We start from the raw sequence: 18,505 nt of genomic DNA, 5'->3' as shown, positions 1-18,505 counted from the left end.
GGTTAAAGAAAATAAGACTTCAGCCATTTCTCACCGACGGAATACAACATTGTAGAAGGGAATGCACAAGTCAGAACAGGGCTCCAGGATCTTTGTCAACTGAATCTTAATGGTGATCTCAGCACTGTCAGTTTTCCTTTGACTCTTTAACTCAAGAACCTAACAAATAAACATATGTATGTAAAAAGAAATGACATTACCAAGCCCTAATCTAATCCAACTTGTGTTCTAGAACACTAACATATCTTTTTTTTTTTTTTTTTTTTTTTTACACTAACATATCTTAATCATGTTTTATTCTTTTCTATTACTTTGCTGTCCACACTAGACAAATCACAGCAGGACAATCAGGATTTACAAGAGGACTTGGTAAGAGATACCCAATGGAGAACTAGCAATAGAGCCTCATGATTTTGAAATCTTATAGTATTCTTTGTCACTGAGGTCAAAGGCTTCCAACCACTCCTCTTAAAGAGAGAAGGAACTAGAAAGAACTCATATATAAATAGTTTCTCAGTTTGCAATTTCTTGGTTGCAGAGAAGTCAGCCCTCCCTCTCACAATAGGAAAGTACAACTCAAATGTTCAGGGACACTATGATTTCCCACCACTCTGGCTTTGTCCCAAAGTGCATTTCCTATTTGGTCTCACTTGCTGAAGCTTAACAGGTAGATAGAGAATGGATCCATCAAAAGCAGTGACATTTCCGGTGACAGCTTGATGGTCCTTCAACATGCCAAACCTCATGCTTTTGCACTCCACGTTGGGGCTAGAAAATAAAGAGGATTTTACTTCAGTTTGACTTTACAGCAGGGCAGTAGGTTTGTTAGAGAAACAGTCACTTGTGACTACTGCTCCATCTAGTGGTCATACTAAACAATTCAAATATATCTATCTGACTAAAAAAGAACTCTTGACCCAAGGCTCACAGAAAATAAAAACAATCCTCTCTCAAACATAACTGCCTTAGCATGTCAGGGTACATTCTTCGAGAGTTTAGATCAGTGGGCCAAACAACTTCTACAGAAAGTTTTTAGAGGCCATATGGTCTCTGCTGTAACCACTCAACTCTGCTAACATGGTGCAAAAGCCTTATAGACCATAGGTAAACCAATAAGCAAGGCTATGTTCTAGCAACACTTTATTACAGAAATAGGCAGTGGGTCAGATTTGCCTGGCAGGCCTATCATAGTCTGCTAATCCCTGATGCAACATCTGTAGAAATACACACTTTTTAAAAAATATATTTTTAAAAAACAGTACTTTAGTCTAGACCATTTTTCACTCAACAATTTCAACTTTTTATCAATTCATTGGCACAAATCTTACAGTTTTGAAAAATTCCAATAGCTACTTTGTACAATGATTTTCCCATTAGATTACAGTAATGCATAACCTTATCCTACAACTTCGAAGATTAAACAAATCCAAGGCTAAAAAGGGTCAAGCGTGTTCAAGTATGTGAAGAAAGATAAAAACTACAGAAAGTTCAGGTGGTAATCCAGTACAGTCATCCCCAAAACTAAGCACTCACATGCTAACATCACATTTCAAAACGCTTCTTCAAAAAAATTCATATTAATACACACAAGGCGTTATGCTCCAGACAACTTTTGAGTTAGTCTTTTTAGAGCTCTATCACGTCACGGAATCCACAGGACAACCAGTCACTGTAGTGCATCCTCTCAGTATTCTCTCAAGGGCCTGGCATTCTCATCACATTGCAGCTTCAAAGGTCTGCAACTACAATCTCAAAATGTATAGAATCCACGCTGTCTCCACAGCCTGGTCAATGCAGACATCCATGAGGAGTCACACACCAGTTCTGTTTCAGGAACAGTTGTCAGTCCACTTTCCTCGCATTAACACCCATCTCTGTTCCTTACGTTCCAGAACAGGACCATTCTCACTACCTTCTCCTCCTGTGAGTTCAATTTCACCCAGCTTCTTGGCTCCTTCTCTTGTCATACATGCTCAGCTCTGGTTTCTTACCTCACAGAAACATTTAAAGCAATCTGGCTACCCTCTCTAATTAGTATTTCATTTCTCAATCATCTTACAAACGTTTAAAATAAGTGGCTAATTCACTGGCTATTTCTCATGGCCCATGCTCCCCTTTGTTCTTTTAATCTATTTTCTTTCCCTCCATAACACTAAAGAAAAGGAATACAAATACAGGTAAGTTAAAAGGTTATGAAGGGGTCTATGTGAGTAAAGGGGTTCCCAGGCAGTGCCCCTGGTAAAGAACATGCCTGCCAGTGCAGGAGACCCGAGAGACCGAGGTTCCATCACTGGACTGGGAAGATCCCCCAGAGGAGAGCGTGGCAACCACACCAGTGTTCTTGCCTGGGAAATCCCATGGACAGAGAAGCCTGGTGGGCTACAGTCCACAGGGTTGCAAAGAGTCCAATACGACTGAGCATCATGCAAATAAAAGGCCTTGAACTTAAGTTTCATTAACTTCAAAGAAAATCCACATGCATAAAATTGTGCCTATTATGTTAAAATCTAGATTGGTAATACAGCTAAACAGACACACAGAAAAGTTAATTTCAAACTTATTGCAAGGATTTGAGTATTTGATGTTCTGTAGGGGGGTAAATGCATCAGGAATTATACAGAAAACCAATTCAGTTATTCCTATTGAACTATTTCTTTACTGCTCTCTAAGAAGTAAATACGGCGGGGTGGGGGGGAAGCTATGAATACCTGAAAGTCACATGATATTGATAAACTGCTTCATTATGACACTGTATTTTGATAAGGTTCAATCCCAAAAATTGAGGTGTTCCTTTTGATCCTTGCTTCACAAAAAGCTCTCTAGAACATAAAAATAAAAAGTAAAAGCACCCACAGATACGAAAAACAAATAGCCCATGCCACAAAAATACAGAGAAAGCAAAGAAAGAAGGAAAGACATATTGGGGGAAGTAGTATTTTATAGGTACACAGGCCCTCAAGACATACAAAAGCAGCTTTGAAAGAAAGAAGGTAAATTCTTGCAATTTCTAATTAGAGCAGCAAGGTCACCGTATTCGTCCTAGTAATATCACTAGAATAACTAGGCCAGCTAACTAAGAACATAAGAATTAGTTCTGTAGAGAAAAATGAACAACTGCAATGTATTTCCCAGACAATTTCTTTATCTACAACATGACAAGGAATTATCTATGTCTGAATTGGGAAGGAAATGAAAAGCCGTGAGTTGATTGACCCATAGTATCAGCACTAACCCCATTTCACCTCATCAGGAATTGTCTACCTCTTCTGTCCTTCTCCCCACTGTCAAAAAACAAAACAAAACCCCTGCGGCGCCTACCGCCAGGGAGGACCTTAGACACAACGGCACAGGGTGTGCAAGCCTCTGAGAAGGCCTCCGCTACACCATCCCCAAGCAGGAAGGCAGCACTCCCGACTTACTTCTTGCGCTCTGCAGTTCCAAGTGGAGGGCTATCAAGAGAGTATAGTGGGGCCTGGGGCAGAGTAGGCAGAGGTGAGAGCTGGGCAGGATCCTGAGAAGCCAGGCTGAGAGCACTGGAAGCCCTGTATATTCCTCTGCCTAAACCACCAGCTGCTCTTCCCACTGGTAACACAGATGCATCCAAATTCCCTCTTCCAAGCATCCTGCATCGTTGAAGAGAGACAAATCAGGACTTTCTCAATCATGCTTCTATCTATGCTCCCAACTAAATGAGTCCTCAAATCTCATTCTTTCCCTGGAGGAGTCAGCAAAAGGGACCCAAGCACTGGGATTCTCTCTGAATCCAATATGCCAACAAGACTCACTCATCAATTACTATTAAAATATGGACTCTGAGGACCAACTTCCATAGCAGAAATTGAGGTGGAAGTCTGACCCACCTGGGATAAAGAATCAGCACCATCAGTCTGACTTCTTAAGAGAGCAAACAGGGTGGTGAACTGTGCTGTGGAAAACTGCGTTTACCTTGTCCAAAGACTGACTGGGTCAGTAGTTACTGACTACTTTTGGAAAATGCCCATTCTTACCATGAAACCATGCACTGTTTCCTTGGGAGACAATATAACCCACTTTAGAGTTTCTCTTTGGACTTGGAGCTATTTCACCTAAATTTGATAGCTACCCAAGGAGGCAACTTTACCCACCTATTCCAACCAACGGAGGCCTCTGCCATCTTGCTATCCCCAGCTGCCAACAATGAAGGATCCAGAAAAGTGGGATGGGGTTCTTCTTTGTCCTTGCATGCCATATTGGTAGGTAAGCCTAGACCTAAAATGCCTCTACCTAAAGGAAAGGTCAGATCCCAGCTGTAACTGTGAGCTGAACATTTTGTAAAATACAGTAATTTTTTTGAAGATAAACTGTGTTAATTTAAGAACAAAGCAATGATCACATCAACGATCACATCACACAACATCATGTTTTCTCAAGTTAGTTTTCCACATACCTAAAGGAAGCATCTCCCGTTTCAGAGGGGTCTGGGATGCTGTTTCAAGGCCCAGTCCTCGGAACATTGAGACTAAACCCACAGCCTCCTACAGAAAGTCAAAGAATCATGTTACTCTTAAGATACAGTTTAAAAGGCCAGAAATATTGTTGATTTTCTTCAAACCTTGGTAAATAATAAAAATCGTCCACTTCAAATTCTATAAATGTCAAGAACAAAGGATAAAAGTACCTCATAAAAATTGTTTAAATTCTTATGGTTTTCTTTAAGGACACTTATAACTATGCCATATTAGGCTTTTAAACATAAATATAGTTCATGATTTTATAAATATAGTTCATACTAGGTTTTTAAGCATAAATATAGTTCATACTTTGGCCACCCGATGCGAAGAACTGACTCATTAGAAAAGACCCTGACACTGGGAAAGACTGAAGCCAGGAGGAGAAGGGGATGACAGAGGATGACATGGTTGGATGGCATCACAGACTCGATGGACAAAGTTTGAGCAAGCTCCAGCAGTTGGTGATGGACGGGGAAGCCTGGCTGGCTGCAGTCCATAGAATCGCAAAGAGTTGGACAGGACTGAGCGACTGAACTGATAGTTCATGATTTAATGTAAGTATTCCAAATAAAACAGAACCACTTTTCTAGTTCATTTCCTGTACACCTAAGGTAAGAGGGCACAAGCATACCAGCTAATAAATTTTCCCAAAAACATGTAATTTAAGGGTATCAGAAGTCTTGGGGTTTTGTGTGTTTTTTTTTAAACAATCCTCAACAGAACTTGTTACTGTTTTCCTGTGGCTTGGAAGTTTACTACTGTCACACCAATCAGAGTCGCACATATAGATTCAAGCAATCCATCTGAGTGAAAACACAGGATTACTGTCATCAGTGTTTCTTTTTATAGAACAACGTTACATCTAACATGGTCAACACTACTTAACATGGTCACAACTGCATTATTAGGTTCTTCCTATATCTGCTAACTCTCCATTCTTTGAAATTTGTTAATTACAGGCAAAAACCATTTTAAAAATTACTATATAATCAGAAAATTAAGCATGCACATCCATATAAGTATATACACACACAGCAGTTAACAATAGCCGAAGATCCTTTTTTTCTTTAAGATTTGGGCAAAGAGACTTCTGAAAGGAACTATTCTTAACAATTATGACCTCAGAGGCAATGGTGGCTGCTAATACCATAGAGTCCAACCCACAGTGAAAATCTAAACACTAAAGGTTGTGTCTCTAAACCTGTCATGTATGTATGCACATATTTATACTTTAGAAGCCAGGAAACTAAGCCATTTACCCAAGTCCATCTAACATTCATTATGAGGCACTTTTTCTAGACCTGCAATTCAAGAACTTGAAATCTATTCCTAGAAGATGAAACTACTTGTTAAAGGGGGAAATAAAAACAACCCTTGCTTTCATATGGAGCTTCCTAGTTTCCTAAGTACCCTGAAATCCATTATTTGCTCTAATGATAAGCTGCATGCTGCTACTATGTACACAGACATGGTCTTACCTTTTGCACCGGCCCACTCTGTGGACTCGGCTCCTTTTGCTTTCCAAACACATGGCCCCTGCCTGCAGGTCCTGCCCTGCTCAGAGATGGGTCCAAAGGTGTTGGAGCTTGTGGCCAAGAGCCTGGCATCCGCACAGACTGAGATGGGTACACGGGAGACAGGCCCCTGAAGCGTGGTCGGACAGGATCCATTGCAAGGCTGCAGAGGACATGGGTGTCAATCTATCCTTGTTAATTACCTGCCATCATTCTATAGTTTAAATGATTCCCAAAGGGTTTCCTTTTCCTTCACAACAGACTCACAAGGCATTAAAAGAAAAAAAAGCTACTTTGGATCAGACCAATGATATTCCTATATTATATTCACAATATATTATATTCAAAAGCTTCTACTTAGCCCAGAATGTTCTAAATACTCTCAATCAGAAATCTCTTAAAGGCCAAACTCTCCTTAATTTTACTCATATTTACTCATATTTTCTACCCAAAGAGTTTCTTTGAGAACTCAGTCCTGTAGTTAACTACCAGATGTAGAAGTATTTTTTATGTATGGGCGTAATTTTGCTTTATAAGTAAGTATATAGTTAACATATCACAAAAATTTTCTGTCAATAAATATTTATCAGTTTTGCTTTATTTTGGGCCTCTCTACCAGGGACTTAATCTTTTTTCCAGTCTGTTTTCATAGTAAACTATTTCATCTCCTCCTTGATTCCTTAGTGTGCTTCTCTGAATCTTTATCCAGTTCCTTCTGACAGAGCTCTTTTCTCAAAAGCTATCAGAACTGAGGTCTCCACCATATAGACGCTTCCTGATTTGAGCCTATGATTCCTGCTTAGTCTCACAGGTGACATTTAACACTTGCCCCTACCCTTAAGGTAACCGGGGATGATGCTCTTCTCGGCCCTCAAGTCTCAGACTCACTAAGCCTTTTCAAAATCACTTTATATAATCTACAGACTTCAAGACTCCCCTTTTTTTAGAAGGCCACGCCAGGCTTCCCTGTTAGCTCAGCTGGTAAAGAATCCGCCTGCAATGTGGGAGACCTGGGTTCAATCCCTGGGTTGGGAAGATCCCCTGGAGAAGGGAACTCCAGTATTCTGGCCTGGAGAATTCCATGGACTGTATAGCCCCTGGGGTCGCAAAGAGTCCAACATGACTGAGCAACTTTCACTTTCAGGAGCATATAGGATCTTAGTTCCCCAACTAGGAATCGAACCTATGCCCCCTGAAGTGGAAGCATAGAGTCTTAACTACTGGACCCCTAGCAAAGGCCCAGGACTCCTTCTTTCAGGGGCTCCTTTTCACTGTCCTGACTCACCCCAATCCCCAAAGAAGCTTCTGTAATTAACAAGTAAGCCTCTTCTTAATTGTCACTAACCTGTCTTAACTATAAATTACTGAAAAATCAGGTCATGCACATAAAAGAAAAGGCTGACACACAATTTCTAAGTCAATTCTACAGATGAAGGTGGTTCAGGATCTGGCAAAACGTTTTAATACAAACTGTTACTTTTTACACTAAAACAGAAAGGCATGCCTCCTCCTCAAAGGCTACTAGAATTCATTCTCCCCTATAATTGTTCAAACTCCTTTTCAGTTAACCTGACCTCTTGGCTCACACCTTCCTACCACCACTGGAAGAAACCAGAGCAATTAGCAGTCTGACTGGTATACACTGAGAGGCACGGTGACACCTACCGATTACAGGACTTCTGGAATCCTCTTCTTTCTTCACCCCTCTCTCACCTCCACCATCACTTCTACAGAGTCAAGCACCTCCCCCAGAAAGCCCTCCCTTACTGTGGATTTTCTCCTTTGATTAGTTAACAAATAGCTGGCTGACTCTAAGGCCCAACCCGGAAGAGTCCCAGGACAGACAGGTCCCAGGACAGGCGAGGACTACGTTCCGCACTCCTCCAGGTGCGAGCTCCAGACTGGGGTCTATGACTGGGATGTAACCAGAAGGGAAGGCCCCTACGCTTCTTCCACATGGAGAAAGCATCATTCCCTAAACCAAGACTCCGCCAGCGGTCTGGCCCACTGTTCCTGCCCAAGGGAACACTCAACGCGTTCAACCACCTCCCTGCCAAGAGCCTCCTCCCTCCTCCTTTCCACCTTTTCAAGGGCCTGCCTTCCTCCTACACCCCCAACCTCAAATAACGACTTCCCGCCCCCGCCCCAGGCCCAGCCTCCACCCAAGGGCCCACAGACTCCGAGCTTTCCCAAGGGGAGGGGTGGAGAGGGCCACAGGGACCCCAGCTTACCACCAAGAACTTGAGTGCGAGAGCACCTGACCTGTAGCAGAGCGACCTCTGCCTCCCTGGTCTTTCACACCTGCGTCCCGTCCTCTCACCGGCGCTGGACCCCACCGAGCAGCTTGGCTGCACCTCAGGAGACGCCAGCGCTCAACGTTCCCACCACGCCAAAATCCCACATGCTCCAGACCTCGAGTTCCCGTCCTCTCGCGAGGCCTCAGGGACTGAACCCATTGGCCTAATGACGTGCCATTCACAAGAACCAGCCATCTCATTGGCTGTTCTGCAGAGAGCCCCTCCCTCTCCCATTCCAGCCGTCTCATGTGGTGGTGCCGGCGAGGTTCACCCGGAAGGGGTGCTCAAAGTGGGGGAGGGAAGTAGGGGGTCCAAAAGTTAGGAGTGAAATTAAGCGTTGAAGTGTGATACGCTTTCAACATCCCGACTCTCTTACTGAGAGCAACTCACATAAACAGAGTTAGCTTACATGCTCATGTAGAAATTTACTTTCCTCAACCTTCCCATTGGGGCTTCCCTCATGGTTCAACTGGTAAAGAATCCGCCTGCAGTGCAGGAGACCTGGGCTCGACCCCTAGGTTGGGAAGATCTCCTGGAGAAGGGAACGGCTACCCACTCCAGTATTCTGGCCAGGAGAATTCCATAGACTGTATAGTCCTTGGGGTGGCAAAGAATTGGACACGACTGAGCGACTTTCACCTTCGCTTTCAACCTTCCCATTGGGGCTTCCCCGATGGCGCAAGCTGTAGAGAATCACCCCGGCAATGCAGGCGACACAGGACACGCAGGTTCGATCCCTGGGTCAGGAAGATTCCCTGAAGGAGGAAGTGGCAACCCACTCCAATATTCTTGCCTGGAGAAGCCCATGGACAAAGGAGCCTGGCTGGCTACAGTCCGTGGGAGCTCAAAGAGTCTGACATGACTGAGCACGCACAGGCATAGCTTTCCCCTTTAGAAGATATTGAGGATGGTGGTGCATAGAAATGAGCTTGAGTTATAGTCAAACAATTATGTGGTCTCTGTGCCCCACTATTTTTATGTATAAAACTGGAATAAAATCACCCATTCATAGAGTTGTATGGAAATTGCATGTGTATGCTCTGTAGTGTCCAACTCTTTGTGACCCCATGGACTGTAGCCTGCCAGACTCTGTCCATGGAATTTTTGAGGCAAGAATACTGGAAGAGGTTGCCATTTCCTACTCCAGGGGATTTTTTCCCACCCAGAGATTGAACCGGAATCTCTTACCTCTCCTGCATTGGCAGATGGATTCTTTATCACTGGGCCTCGTAGGAAATGTACATGAATGTGTGTAAAATACTTTGTACCAGGACAAGATTGCCTTCCATAAATGTTGTCTATCATTATTTATAGATACCTGAATCTGTGAGCCAAGAAGAGCTATCTTCAAATTATGTAAAAGCGTTGGTGGTTAATTCTGCAGCTATAGTATATTTTCCAAAGACATAAAAATTTCTCTCCCTCCTCAATTATTTTGTCAAATAACTGCACCCCTCTCCAACCCCCGGGTTTCTGGGGTGGTTGAGGTCAAGCTTCCAGAGACCTTGACTGATGCTGTAGAGACATGCAACTACTGTTTATGGAATAGGGCTAGAGAAGGCTTTTCCAAGCCTCAGATATCTCATACCTTGCTTTAATCCCTACATTCGAGGACTCTACTCTCTTTCCCAAATCAGAATAAAATTTGAAAATTATTGGAGCAGGAGATTTTCCAAAGCAGGAATCTAATTGGCAGGATACCCCTTCCTTCTTTGTAGATGTAATTTGTTTAATGTTATATTTAAGTTCTTCTACCTCACAACCTTCCTAATTTACAACATTACAGTGTTACAATAACATGTATACTGAATTCTGTTGCCCATGCACACATTTAGTAACAACTCAAAAATAGTTTCATACCTAGGAAACAATATTTTAGGGGCAGGACTCAGCAGCTTTTCACAATAGCAATTCTCAATTTTCTGAAGCTGTCAGTTTTGAAAGAGCATCATTGTAAAGGATATACGCATTGGATTCTCTAGATTTCTATATCGTATCATGCAAAAGTGGACAAGATATTGGTGGTGGTGGTGGTGTTCAGTCACCCCTTTCTCCTCCTGCCTTCAGTCTTCTCCGGCATCAGGGTCTTTTCCAGTGAGTTGGCTATTCACATCAAGTGGCCAAAGTATTGGAGCTTCAGCTTCAGCAGGGTATAGAAATATCCTATACAACATTTCTAGCCAATCCACACATAACAAGTACTAGTTATTTCACCAAAGGGAAATCCACAGTCTCAGTGTTGACTGGAAATAAAGATAGTTGAAGCTCTAAAGTGTGGACATCTGCTTGGAAACTTTCAAAATATAAACTTCTCCTGGAGTTTATATTCCACAACAGGGCACTTCAATTGTTAGTTAACAACCCCTTGGATATTGATTTAAAGTACTACACACATATTGTACTGTTTAAAGTATTTAAAATTAAATTACAGATGATATAGGTGGTATATTTTCATAGCACCAAGTTCCATCCACTTGGCCTTGCCAGGCTCTAAAATTCAGGATGAGGACAGCCCTGTCACTATATACAGTCTGGATTTTTCCAGGCAGTCATGACATCAAAGACTCTGGCCTATTGTCTCGAATAAGTATTTCCATTCTGACCACAAATACTGAATTGTTGTTGAGAAAATAAAGTCACACAGAGCTACAGCAAGATTAATGGCAGAAAATGACATTACCTCTTTGGCCTAGAAACTACAGAGAGGGCTTAATTGAAATTGTATCTACATCTGTAGTATATCTGAGTTCCAGGCAGAGGTAAATACAGATCCTCCCAGGAGAAATACACACTCACCCTGGCCCTTAAAGTTCCCACACAGGAACTCACTAGAAAAGATAAATTACAAACCACATGAGGGTTAATAAAATGGGTGAGTTTTGCTTGTTTGTTGGAATTTTTTTTTAATTAAATTTTAAGGTGGGAGGGGGGATCGGGATGGGGAACACATGTAAATCCATGGCTGATTCATGTCAATGTATGGCAAAAACCACAATATTGTAAAGTAATTAGCCTCCAACTAATAAAAATAAATGAAAAAAAATTAAATTAAATTAAATTTTAAATACACAGATTAGGCTCAATAAGAAGACAAACAATCCAGGTTTTTAAATGGGCAACAGATATGAATTGATCTTTCATCAAATTTATACAAATGGGTAAAAAGCACATGAAAATATGCTCAACACCACTAACTATTACGGGAATGCAAACTGAAAACACGCACAAAGTATTTCACATCCACTAGAATGGCTATAATAAATAGCACAGGTAATAACTGTGAGAGTTACTTTTTAATCTTTTTTTTTTTTTTTTTTGAGCAAGGATCAAACCCTGGTCCACTAGGAAATTCCCTGTGATGGTTACTTTTGCATATCAATTTGACTTGGCCACAGGTACCCAGATACTTTGTCCAACATTATTCTGAGTGTTTCAGGGAGGGTGTTCTGCATAAAATTAACATTTGAACAGGAGACTAGGTAAAACAGATTGCCCTCTCTACAGTGGATGGTCTCATTCAAATAGTTGAGAGCCTCACTAGGACAAGAAGGCTTGGGAGTAAGAGAATTTTTCTCACCTGATTACAGTTGAGCTGAAACATCATCCTTTTCCTGCCTTTGTGTGTGCTTAGTCACTCAGTCATGTCCAACTCTTGGTGACCATGCGGACTGTAGCCCACAGGCTCCTCTGTCCATGGGGATTCTCCAGGCTAGAATATTGGATTGGGTAGCCATTTCCTTCTCCAGGGAATTTTCTTGACCTAGGGATCGAATCCATATCTCCTGCATTGCAGGCGGATTCTTTATGTTCCAAGCCATTTTCTGCCTTTTGACTCAAACTAAAACATTTGCTCTTTCTGGGTCTTGAGCCTGCCAGCTTTCAGACTGGAGCACCACCATCAGCTCTCCTGCAGCTCCACTGAAGATCCCAGGATTTGTCAACCTCCATAATCATATGTTATAATTGCTTAGTATTATTGTTGTTGTTTGGCCATTAAGTCGTGTCTGACTCTTTGCAACCACATGGACTGTAGCCCACCAGGCTCCTCCGTCCATGGGATTTTCCAGGCAAGAATTCTGGAGTGGGCTGCCATTCCTTCTCCAGGGGATCTTCCCGGACTAGGGATCAAAGCCATGTCTCCTCCATCGGCAGGCGGATTCTTTACCACTGAACCATCTGGGAAGCCCATGCTTAGTATAAAGCCATGTATATATGACTTCATATACATATCTACATATCCTAATACTTCTGTTTCACTAGAGAATGCTAACTAAATGCAGAGTGCTGATGTAACAAACACATAAAAATGTGAAAGTGGTTTTGGAACTGGGTGATGGGTATAACTGGAAGACTTATGAGAAACAGGCTAGAAAAACCCTAGATTCCCTTGCAGAAACTGTTGGTACAAGTATGGATATTAAAGGTGTTTCTGGTAAGGTCTCAGACTGAAATGAGGAATATGTTATTCCTCATCCAGGAAACTGGACAAAAGGCGATCCTTGTTATAAAGTGGCAAAGAACTGGCTGAATTGTAGGCTTGTGCTTTGTGGAAGGTAGAACTCACAAGTGACAAACTTGGGTGTTTGGATAAGGAGTGTGTGCATGCTAAGTCATTTCAGTTGTGCCCACCTCTTTGCAACCCTATGTACTGTAGGCTGCCAGGCTCCTCTGTCCATAGGATTCTTGAGGCAAGAATACTAGAGTGGGTTGCCATGCCCTCCTCCGGAGGATATTCCCAACCCAGGGAATGAAATGCAAGAGGAAAAAGATAAATAGAAAGAAAGATTAAACAAAAAAGAACCAGAATTTGAAGAGTTGGGAAATTTTCTGGTGGCTCAGTCGGTAAAGAATCTGCCTACAATGCAGGAGACCTGGCTTTGATCCCTGGGTCGAGAAGATTCCCCTGGAGAAGGAAATGGCAACAACACACTGCAATGAGAAGCCAGCTCACTGGGACAAAAAAGTAGCCCTGATCTCCACAACTAGAGAAAGCCCATGTGCAGCAGTGAACACGAAGCATAGCCAAAAATAAGTAAATAAATCTTAAAAAAAAAAAAAAAAGACTACTAGTCCTGACAGGATGTTATCTGGAAGAGCTGGGAGGATACCTATGTGCATTGACTGTCCTCTCCCTTGATCAAAGTCTCACCTCAAAGAGTATTAATCCCTATACTTTTTAAGTGCACCATCATGCTCCATGACTTGGCATCAATGCAGAAGCAACAGGGCAGAAAGCAGGGGATACCCAGGGCAAGCTTGAGGCTAGGCATTATCAGCTTGAGTCCCTGTTGCTGTTGTTCAGTCACCAAGTTGTGTCCGACTCTGCGACCCTGTGAACTGCAGCACACCAGGCTTCCCCGTCCTTCACTGTCTCCCAGAGTTTGTTCAAACTCATGTCCATTGAGTCAGTGACGCCATCCTGCCATCGCATCCTCTGTCTCCCCCTTTTCCTCCTGCCCTCAATCTCTCCCAGTGTCAGGGTATTTTCCAGTGAGTTAGCTCTTCACAGCAGGTGGCCAAAGTATTGGAGATTCAACTTCAGAATCAGTCCTTCTAATGAATATTCAGAGTTGATCTCCTTTGGGATTGACTGATTTGCTCTCCTTGCTGTCCAAGGGACTCTCAAGAGTCTTTTCCAACACCACAGTTCAAAAGCATCAATCTTTGGTGCTCAGCCTTCTTTATGCTCAGTCCAACTCTTGTATCTGTACATGACTACTGGAGAAATCATAGCTTTGACTATAAACACCTTTGTCAGGAAAGTGATGTCTCTGCTTTTTAATATACTGTTTAGGTTTCCCATAGCTTTCCCTCCAAGAAGCAAGTGTCTTTTAATTTCATGGCTGCAGTCACTGTCCACAGTGATTTTGGAGCCCAGGAAAATAAACTCTGTTACTGTTTCCACTTTTCCCCCATCTATTTGCCATGAAATGGTGGGACCAGATGCCGTGATATTAGTTTTCTGAATGTTGAATTTTAAGCCAGCTTTATCACTCTTTCACCTGCATCAAGAGGATCTTTTGTTCCTCTTTGCTTTCTGCCATTAGAATGGTATCATCTCATATCTGAAGCTGTTGATATTTCTCCCAGAAATCTTGATTCCAGCCTGTGATTCATCCAGCTCAGCATTTTGCATGAAGTACTCTGCATAGAAATTAAATAAGCAGGGTGACAATATACAGCCTTGACGTACTCCTTTCCCAGTTTGGAACCAGTCCATTGTTCCATGCCCAGTTCTAACTGTTGCTTCTTGACCTGCATACAACTATCTCAGGAAGCAGATAAGGTGGTCTAATATTCCCACCTCTTTAAGAATTTTCCACAGTTTGTTGTGATCCACACAAAGGCTTTAGCATAGTCCGTGGAGCAGATGTTTTTCTGGAATTCCCTTGCTTTTTCTATGATCCAACAGATGTTGACAATTTGATCTCTGGTTCCTCTGCCTTTTTTAAATCTAGCTTGTACATTTGGAAATTCTCGGTTCAGATACTGCTGAAGCCTAGCTTGAAGGATTTTTGAGCATTACCTTGCTAGAAATGAACGCAATTGTGCAGTAATTTGAACACTCTTTGGCATTGCCCTTCTATGGGATTGGAATGAAAACTGACCTTTTCCAGTCCTGTGGCCACTGCTGAGTTTTCCAAATTTGCTGACATATTGAGTACAGCAATTTAACAGCACCATCTTTTAGGATTTGAAATAGCTTAACTGGAATTCCATCACCTCTGCTAGCTTTGTTCCTTGTAATTCTTCCTAAGGCCCACTTTACTTCACACTTCAGGATGTCTGGCTCTAGGTGAATGATCACACCACTGTGGTTATCCAGATTATTAAGACCTTTTTTGTATAGTTCTTCTGTGCATTCTTTCCAACTCTTCTTAATCTCTTCTGTTTCTGTTAGGTCTTTGACATTTCTGTCCTTTATTGTACCTATCTTTGCATGAAATGTTCCCTTGGACTCTCCAATTTTCTTGAAGAGATATCCCTGTAGATCTTGTGAATGCCCACAGAAAACTGTTTACCACAGTACTGGCTAAATAAAGGGACAGGTAAGACTGAGAGAAACTACAACGGGGCGTAAGAAGTGCCCAATACAGTGAAATTTTTAAAAAAAATGATAGAATTACGAGGTTAAGAAAAATAGCGTAATATTTATTTTTGGATGTGCTGGGTTTCCACTGCTGCGTGCAGTCTTTCTCTAGTTGTGGAGAGTGGGTTCCATCCTCTAGCGGGGTACACCACTCTCATTGCAATGGATTCTCTTGTTGCGGAGCACCGGACCTAGGTGCATGGGCTTCAGTAGTTTTGGCTCTTGGGCTCAACAGTTGCAGCTCATGGTCTTTAGGGCACAAACTCAGTAGTTGTGGTGCACAGGCTTAGTTGATTTGAGGCATGTGGAGATCTTCTCAGATCTGTGATCAAACCAGTGTCCCCTGCATTGGCAGATGAATTCTTAACCACTGGACTATCAGGGAAGTCCCCCAAATAGCATATTAGGTCAGGAGAGAGGTCATTAGAATAAAAGCATTAAAAGCTTCTGGAGGAAGATAATACTACACTCTCTCAGAATGCATATTAAATGTACTTTATTTATTTTTTTGGCCTTGCTGCCTGGTATGTAGGATGTTTAGTTCCCTGACCAGGGATCACACATGTGCCTCCTGCAGAGTCTTACTCACTGGGCTGCATGAGAAATCTAAATTTTAAATACAGATATATTTAAAATATTTTAGTTAGGAGTAATTGACATGTAATATTTTATTAGTTTCAGGTGTACAACCTGATCACTATTTGTATACACTGCAAAATGATCACCACAAGAAGTCTAGGTAACAATCATCACCTTACAGAGTTATAAATTATTTTGTTGTGTCATGAGAATTTGAAGATTTACTCTCAGCAGCTTTTGAATATGCAATACAGCATTATTAACCAGAATTGCCATGCTATACATTACTTCCTCAGGATTTTTTATTTTGTAACTGGAAGTTTGTATCTTATGACCACATTCACCAATTTCTCCCACCTCTGCACTTCCCACTTCTGGTAACCACCAATCTTTTTATCTATGTGTATATATATATATATATATATATACACACACACACAAATATATTGCTTGTTTGTTTAGATTCCACATATAAATGAAATCTTACAGTTTGTGTCTTTCTCTGACTGATTTCACTAAGCATAATGCTCTCAAGCTCCATGCATGTCACAAATGACAAGATTTCACCTTTTCTGATGGCTGAATAATATTCCATTGTGCATGCGTGCATGCATATGTATGCATATCACATTTTCTTTATCCATTCATCCATTGATGGATACTTCAGTTGTTTCCACATCTTGGCTGTTTAAATAATGCTGCAATGAACACGGTAGGGTATGCATATATCCTTGGAGCTGGTGTTTTTGTTTTCTTTGGAAAGTACCCAAAAGTGGAGTTGCTGGGTCATATGACTGTTCAAATTTGTGCTATTTACAAAAGAAATAAAACCCATGTATTTCCAATCAGGAGAGTAAAAAGATAATAAAATGAGAAAAATCCAATCAATCCAAACAAGAACGGCAAGAAAGAACAAAGGTGAGAAAAATCTGGACAAAGAGAAAGCACAACATAAACAGCAGAAATAAATCCACCTGCATTAGTAATTACAATGAATGGGCTAAACTTTTCAGGTAAAAGGCAGAGATTACCAGACTAGATTTAAAAAAACAAAACCCAACTATATGGTGTTTAGGAGAAAAAGATGGACATAAAGCAGAATAATAGAAAAAGATAAAAAGTTAAATGATTAAAAGGAAATGCAGTGGGCAAGTATGAAAGAAAGAAAGAAATTAAGAAATAGAAGGAGAAAGAAAGGAAGGAAGAAAAGAAAGGAAGCAGTGCTACTATATTAGTGTCAGGTAAAATAATCTTAAAGCAAAAACTATCACTAGAGAAAAAGAGTGTGTGTGTGTTAGTTGCTTAGTCGTGTCTGATTCTTTGCAACCCCATAGACCGCGGCCCACCAGGCCTCTCTGTCCATGGGATTCTCCAGGCAAGAGTACTGGAGTGGGTTACCATTTCCTTCTCCAAGAGAGAAAAAGAGAGTCACCCAATAATCACAGAAGATTTAAGCAATGAAAACAATACTATCTGAGGTTCAGACATTTCCTACGGGTCTTGGAACATATACCCTGTGGATAAGGTGGCCCGGGTGGAGGACTGCTATAATCATAATCATTTGCTAACGGGATGTGCTGGGTGCTGTACTACTTCTCAGACCTTGAACTCAGACTGGGCAGTGCCGTAGTCATTTCTTACGCCACACTGAGATTCACGCAGTGTTTGCTTTTTATCACAGCAAGTGCAGAAAACCCAACTTTGCAAAGATATCACTTATTAAAAGGAAAACAATCTAATGTTGAAACCAATGATCTACCTTGTACTTGTTGTTTGCATGGTTACCTACAGATATTGAGTATCACTGTGCGTCTCTTGCACATTTAAAATATAGTTGGCCCAGGAACTCAATAATTCTGGAATAACCTATATAGGAAAAGAATCTAAAGAAGAATAGATATTTGTATATGTATAACTGAATCACTCTGCAGTACCTAAAAATGGTACAACATGGTTAATCAACTGTACTCCAATAAAAATAAATAAGTAATGAATAAAATACAGTTGACCCTTGAACATGTCAAATTGGGGCACAGATCCTCCACATAGTTGAATATCTGTTGTGTTCAACTCTTTGTAACCCCGTAGACAGTGGAATTCTCCAGCCAAGAATCCTGGAGTGGGTAGTCATTCCCTTCTCCAGGGGATCTTCCCAATCTGGGGATCGAACCCAGGTCTCCTGAGTCTCCTTCGTTGTAGGCAGATTCTTTACTGTCAGAGCCACCAAGGAAGCCCAACTTGCAGTCAGCTTTCTCTATACACGGTTCACCTGTATTCAAGGTTTCATATCCACCGAGCCAATCAACCACAAGTTTTGTTGAACTACAATATTTACTTTTGATATAACCTCACAGACGTGCAAGATCATGCAATGTTCAAGGGTCCACTTGTCCAAGGGTCAACTGTATTCCACGGTGCTCCATGGGCTTGCTACCGAGACACCCTTGTTTGCCTCAGGACCCAGTTTGGGAAGTGAATTAGAAAACAAACTTGTTACTCAGTTTTGGGGACAAAATTCTTGGGGAAAAGAATTCA

The 18,505-nt window shown here is 41.6% G+C and overlaps 1 protein-coding gene across 3 annotated transcripts in view; it reads right to left on the bottom strand.

The window, feature by feature from the left end:
- The window catches only part of PIWIL2 (piwi like RNA-mediated gene silencing 2), a 72,138-nt gene extending 63,746 nt beyond the window's left edge, over positions 1-8,392 (bottom strand). Inside the window, exons 1-8 of one of the 3 annotated variants that reach the window (XM_043453911.1) lie at positions 8,267-8,392; positions 5,969-6,167; positions 4,427-4,514; positions 4,125-4,263; positions 3,420-3,623; positions 2,709-2,819; positions 651-768; positions 35-159 (exon numbers count right to left, since the gene is read on the bottom strand). In XM_043453911.1, coding sequence (XP_043309846.1) covers positions 35-159; positions 651-768; positions 2,709-2,819; positions 3,420-3,623; positions 4,125-4,263; positions 4,427-4,514; positions 5,969-6,160 — 977 coding nt within the window. In that variant the 5' untranslated portion in view covers positions 6,161-6,167; positions 8,267-8,392. Of the gene's footprint in view, positions 1-34; positions 160-650; positions 769-2,708; positions 2,820-3,419; positions 3,624-4,124; positions 4,264-4,426; positions 4,515-5,968; positions 6,168-8,235 lie in introns of all 3 variants that reach the window. The other 2 variants (XM_043453910.1, XM_043453912.1) reach the window with 2 other exon arrangements.
- Positions 8,393-18,505: the final 10,113 nt, after the last annotated feature.

Source organism: Cervus canadensis, chromosome 30 (assembly GCF_019320065.1).
Source record: "Cervus canadensis isolate Bull #8, Minnesota chromosome 30, ASM1932006v1, whole genome shotgun sequence".
Classification (NCBI taxonomy): Eukaryota; Metazoa; Chordata; class Mammalia; order Artiodactyla; family Cervidae; genus Cervus; species Cervus canadensis.
The sequence above is the reverse complement of the archived record's forward strand: the minus strand, read 5'-3'. Positions and strand labels throughout refer to the sequence as shown.